The sequence below is a fragment of the Echeneis naucrates genome, chromosome 24 (assembly GCF_900963305.1).
Source record: "Echeneis naucrates chromosome 24, fEcheNa1.1, whole genome shotgun sequence".
In the NCBI taxonomy this organism is placed as follows: domain Eukaryota; kingdom Metazoa; phylum Chordata; class Actinopteri; order Carangiformes; family Echeneidae; genus Echeneis; species Echeneis naucrates.
In genome coordinates, this window is record NC_042534.1 from 15,962,234 (window position 1) to 15,982,743 (window position 20,510).

Genomic DNA, 20,510 nt, shown 5'->3' on the forward strand with positions numbered 1-20,510 from the left:
AATTGATGAATAAAAACAGTGTGGGCATCAAGTGAAGCCTTGGTTTTCGTCTATATTTGTTCAGAATTTGGCAAATTGCAGGACTTGTTGAATATGGTGATATAGAGGTGTGAAGATATTGTAAAATGCCTGGAAAAAGAAAAACATGATTTCTTACTGATTAGACGAGGCAAAATAATACTTTTGTGTGTGTATTTTCTCCTCTGAGTAGATGTTCAAAATATTCCAAACAATGCTGTTGATTATGACGCGCTGTATTATGTTTTTCAACATAATGAAGACTTTGTTATGAATTTGTCACAGATGTTTTGATGGGAATTTCGGAGATTGCAGTTTGTTGTGCAGCTATAGTAACACAGTATTTCAATCAGGAGGGGTGTCATTCTGAAACAACAAAACTTTACTGTCAAACTGTATTGAAGTCTATCGGAAGACAGCCGTGCTCCACCCCTAATTTATTAGCTCACTACATGTTTCCCTGAGGAGTTTATATTTTCAATTCTGCCGTACTTTTTTTTTCTTTTATGATTTGTATGAAAATATAAAATTTTTTCACCGATTGGGAAGAGAAAAAAAAAAGGAAGATGGCTGACAGTCAGGGTGGACAGATCGATCGAAATATCTATAGTATGGATACTAGGCCAATACTAACGTGACGAGATCAGTATTTTTGTTGCAGGTAAACATTCAGCAAATTATTTAAATCGTCTGAACGTGAGCCTGAATGCATTTATCTAAAGACAGTGTCTGCTTCAGTGGGTTCTGCAACACAAATGGAGGTGAGGCAGACACAGGAATTCTACCCTCCTCGTCAACCAGAGGCAATTTGCCGGTCCAATAGAAGAAACCAAAATCATTTGCCGTCATAACTGATACGTGTGCACAGAAGAGGAGTGTCACCTGATAGTAGATGCGAAGACCGGAGGAGGGTCACTGAGCTTCATGTTTTTACATTCAGGATTTCACAACAGAATGTTACGACCTCTCCCAGAGGGGAAAACAGCATGTTTCTAAAGTATCGGTCCTCACATGAATGTATGAATGCTGCTGCTGAGTGGATCAGATGGGTGTAAGGACGGCCCCCAGGCACCACAGCCAACTGAGACATATCTCCAGATCCAGCAAGACCCAGTCCCATATGGGGTTTTTCTTTTAACACACACACACACACACACACAGACTTTGAAATCTCTGACTAGTCTGCGATTGAAGGAAGAAAATTGCTTCTTAACATTAGCATGGGAATTGAATGTATATGCACCTACACGCGCACAAACACACATCACATACTTTCCAGTGAAGATGTACACTGATGGCAAAAGAGTCACAGCAGGTTGTGTGTGTGTGTGTGTGGACAAAATAAGAAAAATAAAGCTCATGTGGCTACATCGTCAGGTCCTGACCTGGTTTTGAGAAAAAAAAATAGTTACACAATTTGTTTGTAAGCATAAACAACAAACACAGCCACTATTTTGTATAGTTCAGTGCAATTGGACAATGATTTATGTAATACATTTCAACACAGCTGTTCATACAGATGGGTCTGCCTGCACGGCAGACCGTGAATGTTTGTTTGTGGTCAGATCATTGGAGCTGGAGTGCAAACAGGACTCTCAGCTTTCTGCTAAAATTGGTAAATAACAGAATGGAGTTTTGGTAAAACTCCAGAGAAGAAGTTATTACGCATCATCATCTTCTGGTCTGCAGGACTAACGTTCTTCAGCCGTTCCGTTCTCTCAGTGTGGGAGGCAGCGTTTAGCTGTGTCCTCCAGCTAATGCGAGAAAAGCTTTTTTCTGCATCACTTTCATCATTTTTAAAGACCAGGTAAATATTTTATCGAAGCATTTGGGGGTGTTGAGGTTTATATTTTAGCTTTGACAGTTTAATTTGAATTTATATTCAAATTATAAATCGGTGGTGGCTCCATGTAATTTATTCTTGGTGTGACACTGCAGAAGGAATGTTATGGTGTCCTTTCATTAATACAGACCAGTAACTTCAGACGATATTTTATGTAATATCTGTAAAGTGAATTCACAGCTGATGAGCATTAAACCTTCATTCTATCTAATGACTGTCAGTGGGCAACTCCACTGGTTGTAAGAAAATAACACAATTTGTTGAACTTTATGGGAAAGTTGCTCCAATTTTCACTTGATTTATTAACTATATCAATGTTTTCCTAATGAGTTTATGGTCTTAGTCTCCAGCTTCAAGTCTGATGTTCATTTTTTAAATGATGGTCCCATTTAGAGGTAAATAGATTATTAACAGGTTTTGCAGCATGACAACATGTGACTGACTGTACCACCCAATCAGAATAGACTGCAGACCAGGTCAGACCCGGCCCTCACCCATCAGCTCTACCTCCTAAAATATGCCTTCTTGTTGTGAAAGAGGAAAGATCGCCAACGGTGAAATGACAAACTGGAGGTGAAGTTCCGGTAGGTCGCCAGTTGATTTTATCTAACGGCGGATTAGTTAAAGATTCTTTTCTAGTGAATAGTGGAACAGTAAAGGAGATGAGGCAGGGACAGAAACTCTAGCCTCCTTTATTGGTACAATAAGGGAAACCAGTCACACGGGTTAAGTTAAATGTGATTATAAACTTGTTTCTCATTAAACTGTACACAAACCGAGACTGTGGAATCACTCACCAATAAATACCATCCATCTATCCCGCCACTCATCCATCTTCTACCGCGTTTCCGTTTCCCGGTCGCAGGGGGTGCTGAAGCCAATCCCAGCTCTCATTAAATACCCCCGAGTCAAATATGAATAATGACCATTATAACAGAGCAGTTTTCTATCATCTTTTTTTAAATGTGTCATTCCTTACATTTCATCTTGAACTTTTAAGAGCAAAGAAAGTTTTACTGGGGAGAGTCAGACATGGCATGCTGACAGTCTGAATGCACAGAAACGTGAACATTACGAGACACCAGGCTATAGCCTCTATAGCCGTCATGACTTCCTGTTAAGTGGCTCGAACATCATAGTTACTTGGCGGTCTTTAACAAGGCCACCTGGGAACGCAATTCTTTTTGCATCTCGTTCACACTACATTTTTATGCAGATGTCTCACGTTGTTGTCAAGTGAAACATCATATTTGTACCTTAATCTGAGCACTGTCAGCCAACAAGCGTGGGGGGGGGGGGTTGCAGAAAAGGCAGAATGTAATGGCACCTGTGCTGCAATAGTGCATGCGTGTGTGTGTGTGTCTGCAGCTTCCCTGTTGAACGTGTAAAGGCAAATGGATATATTTAGGCGTTGTCTTAGCAGCTCTTTTGTGCTCTCCCACTGATGAAATGCTATTCAGTGAAAACATGTTTTTCTGTCATTAGCAGGCATGTAGCCATCTAAATAATGCATCCTGAACACTGCCTCGCTACAGCCACATATACAATGATGTTCCAGGACCAGAATGTGTCGCCCTGTACGCTGTTAAATATAGATGGGCATTGAAGTGGCTTCCTTTGGGAATAACATTAACTACAGATTGCAGATTTCATTGGACTATGAAGAGTATGAATTGCGTTGTTCAGATGTCTGCAGGAATTAACGCTCAGGCTCGCCCATGTAATAAAATTAAAAGACTCATTCAGGGTGGTGAGCCAAGCTTTACTGGTTCCCTGCCAACTCCTGTGACAGCCATAGATTACATTCCATGTTTAGTCTAATTTGAAGTGATCATCTGCGACACTATCAGTGCTTATGATGCAGCTACATGTTGCTGCATTCTTATGTCACCATTTTAAAGTCACATTTTCTCAGGCCACAGCCTACGTTCCTCCCTCTTTTGTAATTTCAACAAACATACAAACAAAGTTAGTTCCAAACTTAGTGGTCAGATCCATGCACAGAGACTTGGAGGAGCAGGAAAAAAAATAAATGAAGAACAACAATCTAATATTTGTACAGCGGATTTTAAGTTACATATGTAAATTAATTCAATAACTTCAACAACTGAAGCGTTCTCCAGCTCGGTTGAGCGGCCCGTGTTCTCCTTAGAGAACGGCGATGTGATGAATCCCTCAGCCGCAGCGGGGAAGATCATGGAAGACGATTATTCTTTGGAAGACGATTGTTCATGGAAGACAATTATTCGGATAACAATAATGGTCCTCTCAACACGTGGACGAGCTCTCTACTGCAACTGGGGCACGGGAAAAAGCGAAGGTGGAGGGCCACTGAGCATCTTTATTACCTGCGTGACATCACCGGGGACCCCTGCTGAGGGCGCTGGCGTCTAGCCAATGCCCTCCTATTCAAACTCAGAGCCACACCCTAGGGGTGGATCCTGGGGTCGTGGCGCCATTTTCAAACAGGCAGACAACTCTGGCTCAGGCTTCAGGAGGGACATGTAGGCCTTTCAGAGTGCCACCTTTTCGACACAGGCCAGTCTCATTGCACAAACATAGTCCGATTTCTATGATATTTACAGGACGTGTTCTCCACATTATACACCTCCACATGACGTAAAACCGGTGGGTGCTCTCTGGCACCACATATTGGACACTCGCAATACGTTGCACGCATGCCACGCACAACAAAACATTTCAAGATTTAACGCTTTTGTGTGACGGCGAGTCCAGTGTGCGGGTCCGTTCAGTGCTGCTTGCCGCTTTAATTTAGTTTAGTTTTTTAACTGCTGATGGATGGTACGCAGCCCGATTAAGGGTCGGGGTGCACACCTCTGTCAAATCAGTATCAGTGATGAGTTTACTAAACGGTAGAAATCAGAAAGGGGAATATTGATATTCCATTCCAAGTATCTTTCATTTGGCTATAAATCTAAACCAACTGCTGTAGCGTCTTGCGTTGCTTGCCAAACTGAGTGCAAGTGGATTTTGTGATGGATCATAAAACTGTACACATATAAGCCTCTTTAAACTTCCCTCAACTTTACTTTAGAGAACAAAAGTGGGGGCCTGATGCTTAATGGTGAGAGTGGGGGTTGGATTGGTTAAAGTCATGGCAAGGCTCCTCACGCATATTCTCACCCCCGCAGTTTGACAGGAGGTGATCTTGCTCCATGCGTTTAAAGGGGCAGAGGCCTCTAGTTATTATGATAATAATGGAACCCCGCCATCGGTGTGTGCTGCCCATTGCGAAGCTAAGCTCCCATAATCTAGACGGGGGGGCATTTAGCCATTTGGAATACATGCAGGCAGATTTCTGTGTCTAAATATAGCTTAGGCTAAGGATTTGAATGCTAATGATGTATGATGTGTTTTCTTACACCTGTGGGCATTAAAATGATAATGTGGCATCTGCTAACCAACTGCCCTTTAGTTAAATATAGTTCTGATTCATTTCTGTAGTTCTAATATGAGAGCATATGACATTCAGGCTATATCTGCATGTAGTAACGCCATCATCATCATCGTCAGCAATTGACATATGAATACTTCTAGACATTTAATCCTCATCTGTCTCCTTAACTTATAGTTGGTGCTACCAGAGTACTCCATCCATGGGCTCTTCTGTATAATGTTCCTGTGTGCCCAGGAGTGGCTGACTGTGGGCCTCAACATCCCCCTGCTCTTCTACAACACATGGAGGTAACTATTCAATCCATTTGAGTTACATTGGCGTTCTGTGTGGGTATGTGTGCTTGTGCGTACGTGTCTGCTTCCATTGGGTTAAGTGTGGAGTTGCCGGTTAAAATTTCATTTAGTTGTTTCAGTTGTTTCTTTGTAAAAATAGAAACCCATACTGTGGTTGATTGCTGAGGACAAAGGAGGAAATTTGTTCGAACGCAAGTATAGCTGTGGTTGTAAAAGCATTGAACCCCTGAAAAACAGTATCTGTTTTGTTTGTTTTTGTTTTTCCTGCTCCTTCTTTATCTGTTTAAATCTTTGTTACTGTTCCTCCCGCTGGTCGGGGGTTGGATTTAGACTGCTGGCAGCCTGACTGGTTTAAGCTTATGTGCTCAGCTGGTTGAAGTTACAGACTGAGTGGAGGAGGATAGCCAAAGAAAGAGAGAGAAAGAAAATGTCTTACTCTCTCATTAATTGGAGAGTGTGCCATATGCCCATCGGCTACAGATGCAGCTTCCTGCACAGCTGAGAGATGATGGGGAAAGGAAGAAGAAAGGAAGACAGGGGTGGAGGAGTGTGGACGGTGAAGGAAAGAATAACAGGCAGGCAGGAAGGTGGAAGTGTTAAGGAGAGGAATCTACTGTAACATGGACACATTGATTCAAACGATAGTGAGTGATATGGGCAGTGTGCCTGGGTGTGACTGCATGCGCAGTGTCTCTCCCATGTCTGTGATAAATTTAATAATAATTGCAGTGACTTTGAGAAGTTTTGACGTCGTCAAACCTTAAACTGCTTGAAAGGCCTGAGCTTTCCCAGTTTAGAGAGGGAATGCGAGGGAGAGGATCATCTGCTCTGTTAGTGTCAGTGCAGTGGAGCAGGGTGGAGGCAGCGTCATGCCCTTGGGTGTTCTCAAGAACCACACTTACTTGGTGGGGCTCTGATGCCAAGATACCTGGTAGAAATAACCAGGCAAGAGGTCTGCTCAAGGACTTATAGGTCGGGATAAGGTCGAAGACTAGCTGCCACTATGCAAATATGAATATAAATAATCAGGGTTAGACCACAGAAAACACAGCTCCACCATCACCAAGTGGATCATCAGGAGAAACCTGGGTGGAGCTAAGAGGAGGCAGGACAAAGAAGGGTAAAAAAGGTAACAGAAACATATGGAACAAAGGTGAAGCATGGAAATCAGTAGCCCTAACATTTACCGGGGTTATAATGAAGTCCTCAGCCATGCCTTATGGGAGTCTTGTCATAGGCTACCAACTTAAATAGAAAAGAGAGTATAGGATAAATTGTAGATCTCATCTTAAAATCAAGCTGCACAGATTGTACCCTTCTAACGCTGGCAATTTTGACAGCTGTAGAACAATCAACCAAATGCATTTGAATGGTGAGGCTTTTAGTTACAGGTGGAGAGCAAGACAGGAAAGCGGGTATGCATAACAGCTAACTAACAAACTAATGGGCTGAGTGAGGAAAAGGCATAAATACAACAGGGCAGATGTCTAAGTGGAGTGAGAATCTCATGTGAATCAGAATGTAGAATGGGCATCTGTTCAGTTCAGGTTTTAATGACTGATTAAATAGCTAAAATGTTAAAAAAATATTGTGTTTCTGAGGTTTAAGGGCAGGTTCACCAAAATGACATAAAAAATAATTTACTCATTTATGTCCAAGTATGATATGCAGCAGCTATGGAGGCATACAGAATTAATACACAAGTGCCATTATTATTTTGAACCAAGACATGTCTCTCATTTCTGCTGCTTTAAAACAAGACGAATAAGAAAGAGAAGAAATCCTGGTTCCTCTGAAAATTCTGTGCTTGTCACTTAAGCTTTTTTTTTTTTTTTTTCACTGCAGGAATCTGCACAGGTGGTACACAGTCCAACTCCAGGGGATATAAGAGCTGCTTTGCATGAGAAACACACAAACCAATAACATAGGACATGGGCGCGTGTTTCAAGCGATATCTTGAGTCGGAAAGCCCCAACATGTATTTTGCTGCAGTGTTCTGCGCTTCCCCATGTCAACTGCAGATCAGAGGGTTTCAAACTGTGAAGCGTGCAGCCCAAAGGGAGGGAGAGGGGGCACGGAGAGGAAGAGGGGTGCAATACGGGCAGAGATGAAAGGAAAAAGGTACACAGCCCTCTTTTGAAAGCAACAGGAAGTTAGCGATTGTACTTTGGCTCACTGAATACCTACATTCACAGCTCAGTCAGAGTAGATCGCAGACACCAGACTCAAATCTTTAAATTCAGCATGACTTGCATCAAGGACACCATTATTTCTAATCTTACATAAACATCCATAAATTATACTAAACATAAACCAGCAGAAACCCTGAATACCTCCTTCAGCTTTTTTTTTATTATTCAGTTATGGTGCCAGTTTTTCCGCATGCTAACATGTACAGGCTAAAAGTAGAGAGCTCTAATTGCAGTCCACAATGTTTACTCTATGAATCTATGAAAGCATCGTACTTCCTCATTGCATCCTCCAACATGATGCCAACACAACTGACGCAGCCGTCACCTGATCCAGAGTGACCGGGACATACTGTGAATAGACAGGGCTGATTTTTACTTTTCTCCACCACAAATAGTGTTCCATTCACCTCCAGCAGCATAAGAGATGGTTATCTTACAAACCAAAACTATCTGCGTAAGATGATAACACTGTGATATATATAAATATACATATACACTGTAAAAAATAAATGTATGCACTGTGTACTGGAAGAAGTTCTCATCTGTACACTTTGGGTGCTCTGACTGAGAGTGGTGATGTTGCCTGGGGGTGAGCACCAGTGGCCCCAGAGCCGTCACTTTGGAATAAAAGCCCACCCTTTGACAGGCAGTCATAAAGGACAAACAGTCAATTGAAGGAGGCTCAAAGTGTGGCAGAGAGACATGGCTTGGTGAAGTACTATTCAGTGCTATTCAACTGAACGTTGAGGGCAACTTTAATGGATATTAAAGTTCCTGGGGGCAATGCCCTTTAACAGAGGGAAAGTGATAGGAGAGCAGTTAGTCTAGTCTCTTTCAAGGTCTCCTATGGGTTCAGTTATTTTAATTTCCAATTAGAGTAACTAAAGTGACTAAATAATATAACAAGAAATACTGTGGTGTCTTTGTCCAAGAGGAGGGAAATAACCCAGACAGCATGAATTCTGTTCTGTTCTGAAAATTCTGTTTGCCAGCTTAATTGATCAGGTGGTATTAGAGCTTGCAGGCCAGTGGCAAATTTGAAACTGGGTCTGGTTTGAAAACGTGAAGAAACCTTGGAAAGTGATTACGCTGGCTCTTTTATCTACCGAGCAGCAGAGCATACGGTCACAGCTGACCTTTTGAGTGTGCCTAGGACCTACAAGAAGTTTTGCCAGACTCAAATCTCTCACAATATGGGACTGTGGGGGTGTGGTGGGAAACTTCCAGAGCGCCTGGCCGTGTAGTCCTGCAGTTTCTTTGAATACTTTGGTTGGCGGCTGAATGTTTTCCAAACTGTATGTGTGTACTTTGTGTGTGTGTGTGTGTGTGTGTGTGTGTGTCTGGGATTTGTTTAAGATTTGTTTGTGTGTGCTAACTGATAGCTTTCCTTTTCTCTCATCTGTTACATTTGCTCATGGAAATGACATTTTATTGGCAAGCTTTGTTAGCTAACTGTGAAAGCGATAGCGACTCTTTTCAATCTCATCGTCAGTCATTTGTGCATGTAAATGTTGTAGAAATACATGAGAATGATACTGAGTAACTCAGTATTAGACCCCCTTGCCCCCCTCCACACGTCAAGATGCATTTTCATGTTTACTATTGAGTTTCATACATGCATGAGCCATATATTGACCGACAGAAACATTAACAAGTGATTGTGCGTTGTAATTATTTTCTGATAATAAATAATGCGCAATCATTTTCACATTCATGAACAACATGAGCTAACACTCAGTATGGGCATGCATTTAAAGCGATCTGTTTCCCTGGGGTATGAAAAAAAAGAACCATATCCATTGTCGTAGGAGCTTCCTGGAATGGACTTCACTACTGAAAAAGAGCATCTGAAATGTGTTCTTTATGATTGTCTATGGCAGCATACAGTTCAAGGAAAACTATCTTCGTGCAGCTGGGCTGTTGCATTAATATACAGTAATCCATTCATGTAGAATCCTGTTCATTTGTATCAACTATGGGGTCCATTAAGGGTTAATAATAGCCTGTAAAAAAATCTGCGAGGACATTCAGGATGAACATAAAAAGCTTCCTCTGAAACAAATAGACTCCCTCCTCAAAGAAACCCGACTGTATTTCATGACAGCCTGACTCAAATTGTTCTCACTGGAACGCCAAAAGCTGCTGGAAACTATTCCCCGACCCCAAGCTGCTGTTTATCACCACCAGATTTTCTTTTGTCTCGGTGACTTCCCACATCTTCATTTGACACAGTAACAAGGGAGAGAGAGCAGATAGTGTTTATAAATATTGATTATGCAAATAGCGTAGTAATACCACATGCAGATTCTGTAATCGGGTGGATTTGCTCTTCAGCATTTGATCAATTAATGGAAGAAAATGTTTTTCATTGAAAATTTTGTATCAGGCATTTATTAAAATGATTGTTTTAATCATTTTTTTTTTTTTACACCAGAGGTTGGAGTTTTCATTCATTTACTAAGCTTGTCCTTCCCATACCTTCACAACCGCATAGCAAACATGGTTGAAATATGCTTGCGTAGACCCTGAAATATATTTTTATATATATTTTGTTTATCTAATTGGAAATTGTGCACCACAAGATATGTCACATCCACTGCTCTGATATTTCCCCCCAGTGGAGTGTTTGCTGCTGCCCACACTTGTCGCCGCATGTGTTGGGCTTTCCATTTCAGAATCGCATATATGCATTTTGTAGTGAGTCAGGTTTATTATTTGAAAATCATAATATGGATATTTGAAACAACGCATTCCTCTTTACAGACACATCGGGCCTCCAGTGTGTAGATGTTGAGTGATTTTGCCATCTGAAATCACTGCTGTTGGAGTATCAGTTTGAAAGTAAATTTTCTGTTTTGTTAGTAAGTTGAAAGCTCTGTAGCTGACCAATTACCAAAAGAGAAAACATAAAGAACTGATAACAAAATGCGTGTCTCAAGCAAGAAGGCAACATCCTTAACTAATGATTCATGTACGGGACAAGGAAACACATAGCTGTCCATTCTGTATAGTAATCCTTCTGGTCCAGACCCAAACATTGTTGTTCTTATGTTACCCAGCATGTAGGTTGAAGTTAAATCTTTAAAAACTATCCCTTTTTTTCTCTATACATGCCAGGTATTTTGAGCAGCTCGGTGATTTCAGGTTTAGTATTAAGAAAACCTTTAAACTGCCTCATTGACACGCACCAGTATTCTTGTAGCTAGTTAGCACAAGGTGAATTTAAGATCTTATGGGTATATTGTTCTAACTCAACCCTGTTTGGATAGTGACCTGAAGGGATGCCCAAGTAATGTCCTCTGAGTTGTCAACTTTGGCCGTTTGTTGGAGTTGAATCTTCCCAAAATCCAATAGAAACAGAAAGGATGCACTAATGCTTGCCTGAACACAAACAATATCCAGTATCCAGTATCAGCAACACAAGGTTAGTTCAATCTTAAACTACCCAACCCCCCCATCCAAAAAAAAAAAGAAAAAGAAAATATAAAACATAGAAATTAATTTTTGATTTTGAAAACAAATCATTTTAACTATGGCCCCGTAAACACCACCTCAAAATTATTAGAGAACTAGTGTTTGACAGGCCAGGGAAGGATTTAGCAAACAGTCAACTACTACAAGCATATTCAACTTCTATTTCACCCACATCTGCTGCATGATGGTGGTTCCCCCTGACTCATCATGCCATCTTTGTCCATACTATCTTCTTTTCCATTTCCTCCCATCGTCTACCCCACTTCCTCCCTCCCTCTGTTCCCTCTACCCCCTCCCGGGGTCTGGAACGGGTCAACTACCCGTGGTGTGGTCTTTGCCCTCTGTGGTAGGTACTTCCATTCCCCAACGGACACTAAGGAGCTCCTCTATGACCCAGCATCCGTGATGAACGGCGATACGCTCAAGTTCTGCCTGAAGGAGGCCTGGTGCAAGCTGTCCTTCTTCGTCCTCTCCTTCTTCTACTATCTCTACTGGTGAGCACATGGCAGCTGGTGTGGGAGATAACTGGATTATGTGTAAAGAGATTACATTAATCTGATTACAAAAGATAGCGTTAAAAAAACATCAAATTGACCTGAAGGTACTTTTTAATAAAATGCTTATGAAGAGAGCTGTGAAAATCCATGACTCGGAAACTGTGACAGTCGGCGCAAATGAGATTCCAGTTCTTTTTGGTCATTTACCTGGGCTTCATCTCCTAAGTCTAGTGAAGCAACGTGAGTGCAAATCACTGAATAAAGTAACCATTTCTCTGGAAATCCCATGCACGTTATTTCACGAACAGCAGGTTAGTTAGTCTAAATTTCTTTACTTGAAGGGCCACCACATCTAATGCATGTGATGATAAAGAGAATCTGGTTCTTTACTTCATTGACACGCACCGCTATGATGTTGACATGACTAGCAGAAGGATAAATCTGCCACACATTGATTAAATGATCCTCTATGTGTTTTACTATCTAAAGGCATTTGTTTTAGTGTTTTGAAATTTGAAATTTCTGACTGACTTTAACATGAGTATGGCATTTACCAGTGTTTTTGCTAAATATTCTGCTGTTGAATTATACAATATGCACTCAATGTTCCTGTCCCTGTCTAACGATGCTGCTATTAATCACTCCGGATTCTTGTTCCATGTGTCATGTGGGTGCTGCAGTGTGTGGAACCTGGAAATATCCCTCTAATAGGTCTTATCAATGGAAACACTTAAAGGTACAATCCTTACATTTTTTGACCTTTTGTTCTAGGACAGTGAGTTGAGACAGAATAGAATTGCTCTGAAGAAAATTTGACCCTACAACTTTCCATATGGCCACCACAGCGGTTGGTAAATACACTGGATAAGGCCAAGCTTGCCTTCAAATATGACTACGCCAAAGCGTGTCTGTTGTGGTTATATGGCTTTTAGAGATTTTTGAGGAGCCATATCAGTTACCGATTCCACTCTGACTACTCGGCTCCTTGTGAGCAGACAGGCGTGGCAGCATCAGTACAGAGCAAAGAGAAACCGTTTCAGAACCCGACAAAAAGGATTGCAACTTTAACATGGAGTTGTTCTTGTATGTGTGTGATAATGCCGTGACTAAACATTTAACACTTGCTGACAGGGTCCCTCCCTTGATATGTCCTTTCCAGCAGAAGGTACGTTGCTCATAGTATGCTGTTAAAATGTTTATCACAGCAATACCACACAGGTAGAAAAGCAACATCATGAACATCGATACTGACTGTTGGTTTTTCTTCTAGAAATCAGTATATATTTTTTATATAGGTTTGGTTTTGATGAAACTAGTCAATATGTTTTAAAATCAATTTGTGCCAGGAAGATAAGGTGCTGCTCTTTGTTCCAATTTGCTTAGTTTTTTTTTTTTTTTGAGCTACCATAACATGTATTATGACATTGTAATTATTGTTATGATAAAGAAGCACATGACCCCCTTTTTTGTTCATAAATAATTAAAATATTTCATTTTCAAACAACAAACAGGTCATTTTCCATCCTGTCATCTGACAGTCTGACAGACTTCAATAGCCTAAACTTTTACATAAAAAAAAATAAAATTAAAATGTTTGCCACAGTGTCGTACTGCGCTGCACAAACATTAAGATAGATTGTGCTCCCCTCCTGGCATGATGATAGGGGCAGAGATGAAAAGGAAAAAATGGCACTTGATGTATGTCTATCGATTTATGCTCACGCCTCATCCATCTCCATGCCAGTGCTTCCATCAGTCAGACAAAGTGATATCACCTCGTGAAGAATGTTTTAGCCCATAAACCACAGGAAATGGAACATTTGTATAGCCTTATTTTATGTTGCATATCAGGAAATCTTCAAATCAAACACTGATGCGTACTTGAACCAAATAAGAAATATTGACAGTAATGTGAAGTTAATGGAATGTTTCCTCAGTTAAAGAGCTGAAGCATAGACCTTGCCAACAATGACTTCACTTTGGGGGAGCCTGTAGTCTCAAGGAAGTGTTAGGGCTCACTAATGATTAACAATTATTAGTGGTTTATGCTTTGTTTTATTTCTTGAGCGTGTACAGTCACGTCTCAGAATGTGAGTTTTGGTCTTGTCCTGGACACTGGGCATCTGTAGCTTTAAACCGAGCCTTCATCTTGAATTGAAATCATCTTGCTTTTCCATCTTACTCCATCCTGTCCTGCTTTAGCTCATGTTGGATTGATCTGATGTTTTAGAGACCGCTGACAGCAGCAGCAGCAGAAGAGGTACTTTTCAACAAAGCAGGGTGATGGCCCATTCACTTTCAATTCCACCAAGTTTGAAAGAACCAAAAAAAAAAAAAAAAAACCTTTCATAGGTCAGTGAGATGTGATTTTCAGCAGAAATCTATCTAGTTCAATGAGTGTCTGAACAAGCTTGACAGAAAAATTACATAGTTTAATGCTTCTGTAGAAGCAATCTAAGAAGCCTCCTATTGGACATGACTAGAATGATAGTTGCGATGTCCGGAACTGGTTGAATTGGAAGTGAAGTGCCCTGAAACCTGCTCCATGCCGCTTGTTCTCTTGCCTCATGCCAGTGTCCCCTTATTTTTCCATCGCTCCCCAAAAGCCAAATGCACTCCAACAGCCACTTGCCTGCGTCTGTGACTTGAAGATCCTTCACGCACTCACAACAAATCTCACACACAGGCATAAAATCCAAGATATGAGCATAATTAAAGTTAGCATGCCCTCACAGCCACACAGATGAACGCACACACGCTCTGCACCTGAGCACCGAGCTTCACACCCGAGTGATGGGATGATGTAAAAATACTTTTCTTCTGCTCTTTGGAGCTTTTCCGGTGCAGATGATCCACTGGAGAGACAGTGGAATTCCTAATATTGTCCATCCGGGCACATCAGGATGGGAGCTAATCCAGCAGATGAAGATATTGGTGAAATGGCTTCACGTGTGGTGTAAAATTTAGCACAGGATTAAAAGATGTGTATATCAAACTCAATAGTGTGCCTGCCCACCACCCTGCCTCAGAATGTGACCTTTGACCTTGACCCTCCAACCTCTCTCCTCCCTTTCTCCTCCAGAATCAGTGTTTTCTGTCACAGGGATGCTTTGTGTAATGTGACAGACTCCAGCATCTAATACCTTCTTCCAATGCAAACAGGATAATTAATGTGCCCCAGCTTGGTTTCACCCTGTCATCCTCAGCATGTTGTCAGATGCTGCTGCCCGTATGCAACCAGATATCTTGCTGTACATTTACAGGTCCAACCGTTTTTCACTGCACTTTATCCTGCCCTCATTCCCAGCATGGAAATCTGGCTGTGCTTTTTGCTCTCTGACACACACAAGTGCGTACACATGCACACGCACGCACGCACGCACACCCCAGCTTATCAAGTCGACAGATGCTGAAAGCTCAACATTGAGATATGTCACTGAGGAAGAGATATATATCTAACATTTTCAGCATACAGGGAAAGGGCCTTACTATAAACCCTTAATATACAGCACATTTTACGAAGCGTCATGACAAGTTCTTTATGTATTACAGCGACCACTGTTGTGTTTTTCATTGGTTCACTGGCAGCTGTTACACTGTTAACCCAGAGGAGTCAATGGCATTTATTCAACGGACATGAGAGTTATAGTAGCAGTTGAAAAGTGACATTATTAAAGGTCCCATATGTTCAATAGGTTGTGGTCTTCAATTACAATTCAGGTCTAGGTTCTATATTACTACTGTGGAAGTATCAAAGAGTCCCAAAGAGAAATACTGACGCTCTTAATTCAAAAACTGAACCTTCGAAAAGAGGAGTCAGAATTGGTTCTGAAACAAATATATTTTCTTATGAAAACCAACGCCTTGACTGAAACCCTGGTAAAATGTACTTGTACCAAAGAGTCGGTTTGTTGTTGATTGGAAAATAAAAATTAACAGCCTGTGAATTTTATCAAACATGTATACTCCATTGCGCACATTACATGAACTTCCAACTATTCTATTTCAGTTATGTGGCTAAATATCAATGTGGGGAGTGATACGACATTCAGGAGAGAACAATATTTAATGTGGGAATTGGACACTTTCTATCGAAATCTCCTCGTGACATGGACTTTGTTGCTCCATAAACTACGTCACCGCTCTTTGCCCTTTATTACAACCTTTAGCTGTCAGCTCGCATAAAACCTAACTATGGATAATAATAACCCACCGCACATACCTAAATTAACAGCATTTCTCTAAATTTACCCATATTATTCAGTGGCTGCGATTTCCTCTGACAGGACGTTTCACAGTCAATAAAGCGACAGGTTAAAGCAAGTGGCTTAAGTAGCAGTGACAAGAATGCATTGCTGTAAAGATAACATCTGCAGTTTTTTTTTTATAGAAATATGAAGCAACAGAACACAAAGGAGCAACGCTTAATTAAAATATTTGAATTTTAAAAAAGCTACCAAAAAGTCGACAATAAGCTGTGAACGAGGAATATAATAGTCTGTAAATCCTTGAGCACAACTGTATAAACGTTAACAGCACATGGAAAAAAAAAAAAAATTGCCCATTAATTCAAAGAATAACTAAAATTCCTTACATCAAAGAAGAAAGATCAGGAACATACTCAAAATAAAAAGGTCTCAAAGCTCATAATGTGCTGTGGCTGTTGTGTATACAGAATATCGCAGTGAAAGTTACATAACAGAAGAGGAGAACTGTATTTGCTTCCTTCACCTCACAGACTACATGCAAGGTTGCACTGCACTTTAATTAAAAGGTACAATAATTGGATGTTACCTCATTAACGTGTGCTGTTCCTGTGAAGAGCACGTGTTCAGTCCCGATTCACCTCACACTCGCTCCACAAATCCTGGCATTTCATTGGAATGGGATACATTTATAATGCAGCTCCTGGTCTAATGGCCGGTAACACACTGACAACAGCATCCAACCCAACTGGACAATTATTACAGAATGGTTTTAAAAGTATCTCGTGTAAAGAGGTCATATTTTATCATCCGCTTTGTTTAATGACTACCTAGGCTGTGAAAGTGAAGGCGCTTGAACAAAGATATGCAAGTCATTCACTAAATAATGAAACCACAGAGTTTGACCCGTTGCAGCTCTTCACATGGCAGGGGAGTCACCAATGTTTTCCAGGACAGAGTGTGTACTTGAATAAGTCTCGCAGACCTATCTGGAGCCACAAGATTGAAAACCTTGCAGTATACCCTGCTAAACTGATAGAAAAAGGACTGAATCAAGAAAATGGCATGCAACGACTACAACGCGTTTATTCCAGTACAATTTTGGACACCGACGTTTGAGTGTTTAAATATGCATTCTCAAGTTGTACAGTAGCAGTTTTCAAGCAGCAATGAGGTTTGTGGACTACTACAAGCAATCGCAAATCTCATACAGGCAGATAGGCTGTATTTGTATCAGTGGTGATATCAGTAGTGAAGCAAGCACAAGTCCAAGACACAGAGAGAGGAGTGTGCGTTTCACTCACCCACTCTGAAGTTTGAGTCCACTGTGGTTTAAAGCCATTTCCCACTGGACATGCAAGGAGGTGGTGAAGTTCTATAACACAAAAAACTACATTTATACTTTGACCAACTGCCCAAAGGTTCTGCCTCTTGTCAGTTTCTATTCTCAGTCCTTTTGTGTGGTTGTTTTTAACCACAGCTTCTAGCTAAAAAGTCTAACACAAAACACACCACTGATATTATAAACAATAGGAAAAGGGCCTGGTTAGTCTTTCACATTTTTCCATGTCTTCCTTGATGCAACTCCATTTAAAAATGTCCCATTTCCAGTGGCTCGAAGATACTAGATACCAGCTTCTGTAATTCTACCAATCTTCACTCTGAGCCAGAACAGTCAGCCTCTGGCCATCAGAGATTAAAAGGGAGGAGGTTGAGTCCCTGAGGAGAAGCCAGCCATTTACTCTTGATCTGTGTCGCCTCAGCTCACACATGCCTCTGGGATGACTACAAAAGTTTGGAATCATTAGTTACCGACAGCGAGATGTCAGTTTGATCTTGTCAAGTCACAGCTCAGTAAAGCAAGGGTTGATTTCCCTGTGTGTCATGTTTTGTTGTTCTACTTTCAGGTAAACATCACAGACGACTTCTGCCCAATCGGCACAAAATTTTCACCATACTAGGACTGGTTTACATGCTTTACATGTCGACCATACATTACTCTGGTGAAATCACCTTTACGCCTCACAATATACGTTTCACAGCTTCTTATATGCGTGCTCATCACATCACATTATTCGCATCAGCCTTTGCTTCTTATTATTTTGCATTCAGCTTTTCACAGCAACAGTCTTTACGGATTTGCACAAACATGCCAGGAAGGATTTACATTATGATCCTCAAATACTCCACTTAGGCAGTAAACTGTTGCCCCAGACAATTATGGGATAATGGTAAACATCCAGAGACAGAGTAGGCATGTCTTTCGCCCCAAAAGGCGACAGGTTGTGTTGCTTTTGTGTAGAAAAGCACTATTGTCTGTATTGCAGGTACACTTTAAAAATTAAAACGTAGAACATAGTTTGCAAATTGATGCTAATGTGCTGGAACAAACCCCAGAAGACCAAGTTTAGCAGTTGATCCAGAAATGAAAAAGTTATGAAGAGGCAGCTGGTCGTCATACAATGTGTCCATGACTGGTACAATGTAAATGTGGACATTTCTTTGTGTACCTTTTTATTAGTGTGCAAAGAGCTACAAACAGATGGCTTGCCTGAACTTGGACATGGCCAAATATGAAATTTGTTGCATAGTAATGTCCGTTCCACAACAATGTGTCTGTAGTTACCAAGCCCGTAGCAGCAAAACCTCAAACTGTGTACCGTAATTTCCGGACTATAGAGCGCACCAGAATATAAGCCGCACCCACTAAATTTAAAGAGAAAAATAGCTTTGTACATATATAGGCTGCATGTCTCAGAAATATGGGAGGAAATGGCATATGGCATATTACATAGAAAGATTTCGCCTTTTCGCCAGATCGATCGACTTTAACTGGAAAGCTGCATCATAGCCATTGCTTCGTGTGTTTTCCATGATAAGGGTGTGTCCTTGAAGCGCAAAATAAATGACTGATCTGAAGAATTTAGTGTGGGTGCGTTTAATTTAATTCGAGCAATTTCATTGGTCCACTGTGACCTGTTCGGTAATTTCATTGATGTGACACTAAATGTATTGGCGGCATGAAGCTTGTTAACCGTAAAAGTTCATAAATTAGCCGCATAGTTGTTTAAGCTGCAGGGTTCAAAGCGTGTGGAAAAACGTAGCGGTTTATAATCTGGAAATTACGGGATATTGAATTAAACTCATTCCCCTCATCCAAAACAGTGGGCAGAGAGTAAAATGTCCCCTAAAAGCCCCAACTGGCAGCCAGTAGGTGCTACAACACACATCAATCACTGCTGTTGAGGTGGCTCCTGGGGCAAGGGTGGTATACAGTTTTGAGGGGGCTTGATAATTTTTCCTTTGCCCCCCCCCCCAAAGGCAAAGGCCCTGGAGACAATATTTAAAAAAAATGATGTTAGTGGGAAAATGTTTTTTTCACGTTTTGACCCAGTCATGATTATTTGCTGCTCTAACAGCATGAGTTCTGTGTGGAACCATGACTGTCACAAAAACATAGTGTAGCTACCGCACCTCAATATCTCAATGGCAGAATATAATTCAGTCTTTAAAGAACAAACAGCGCGCGTGAACACAACATTGGTCTGAATAATGCAGATTATGACAAAGAAGCATCAAAGAGACATCACAAAAAAAAAAAAAAAAAAAAAAAAACTGTGGTCAGAACACAACATGAATAAATCCACTTCTGAGTCCCCATCTTTCAAGAGCACAGACAGACTCCCCAAGCAGCATAGATAGCAGTATTGAGATGAATCACCAGGAAAACTATGGATCAATGAAATGTTGAACACACACACTGACAAGCATGTACGCACTCAAACATATGCAGTGCTTTAATTCTTTGCTGTAGATGATTTGAGTTATGTGATTTCACGCCGTCTCCTGCCTTGACTTACTTCCTATCTCCTGTTTCTTCTTCTTGTGTTTCAGTATGATCTACTCCTTGGTTACCTCATAACAACTGATTTATCAGCAACTGCAGAGAAATAGAAAAGCCTCTGGATACACTGGCTGTCGTGTCAGTCTAGAATTGAACCCACAGGAAATTTAAAAGTAAAGAAGATAAGAAAAACAACTTGTTTATGCTGAAATGCCAAACGCTGAACATATCTGAAGCTTCTTTTCTGCTTTGCCACCCAAAGAGGAAAAGGGACACAATTTATGCTCGACTGTATATAATAACTGAAGACTGAATCTGCTGTTTACAGTTTGATTGGTCATAGCGAGACCCAAATTAATCACTGCCTGGCCAACGTTTGTATCACGCACACACGCACACACACACACGAATGCACACACACCCTCTGGAGTGATGCCGTACCCAGTGTACAGTAGCAGTACCGGAGGCCCAGAGGAGAGAGGCGGCGAGCACTGTAGCGTTTACACAGTTTGTCTCAGGCACAGCATGGTGAAGCACTGTCCAGCCCAGCACCACTCGCCGGCCCTCAGTCAGTCCTGTCTCACCAACTGTAGCTTCAGCGGTGAGTCAGAAACGAGGGATAGATGGACGAGTGGACGGACAGAACACACTGTACAGAAAAGATAAAACAAGCTCTGGAAAAAGCACCAGGGAGGAGGATTCTCTTTATTTTCCCCACAGACAGCA

General features: G+C 41.2%; 1 protein-coding gene across 2 annotated transcripts in view; it reads left to right on the forward strand.

Moving 5' to 3' along the window:
* Positions 1–19,862, forward strand: part of cnih3 (cornichon family AMPA receptor auxiliary protein 3) — a 64,428-nt gene extending 44,566 nt beyond the window's left edge. For both annotated transcript variants that reach the window (XM_029496791.1, XM_029496792.1), the window contains 3 exons: positions 5,454–5,566; positions 11,589–11,732; positions 19,835–19,862. In XM_029496791.1, coding sequence (XP_029352651.1) covers positions 5,454–5,566; positions 11,589–11,732; positions 19,835–19,862 — 285 coding nt within the window. The remainder of the gene's footprint in view (positions 1–5,453; positions 5,567–11,588; positions 11,733–19,834) is intronic.
* The last annotated feature ends 648 nt before the right edge of the window (positions 19,863–20,510 follow it).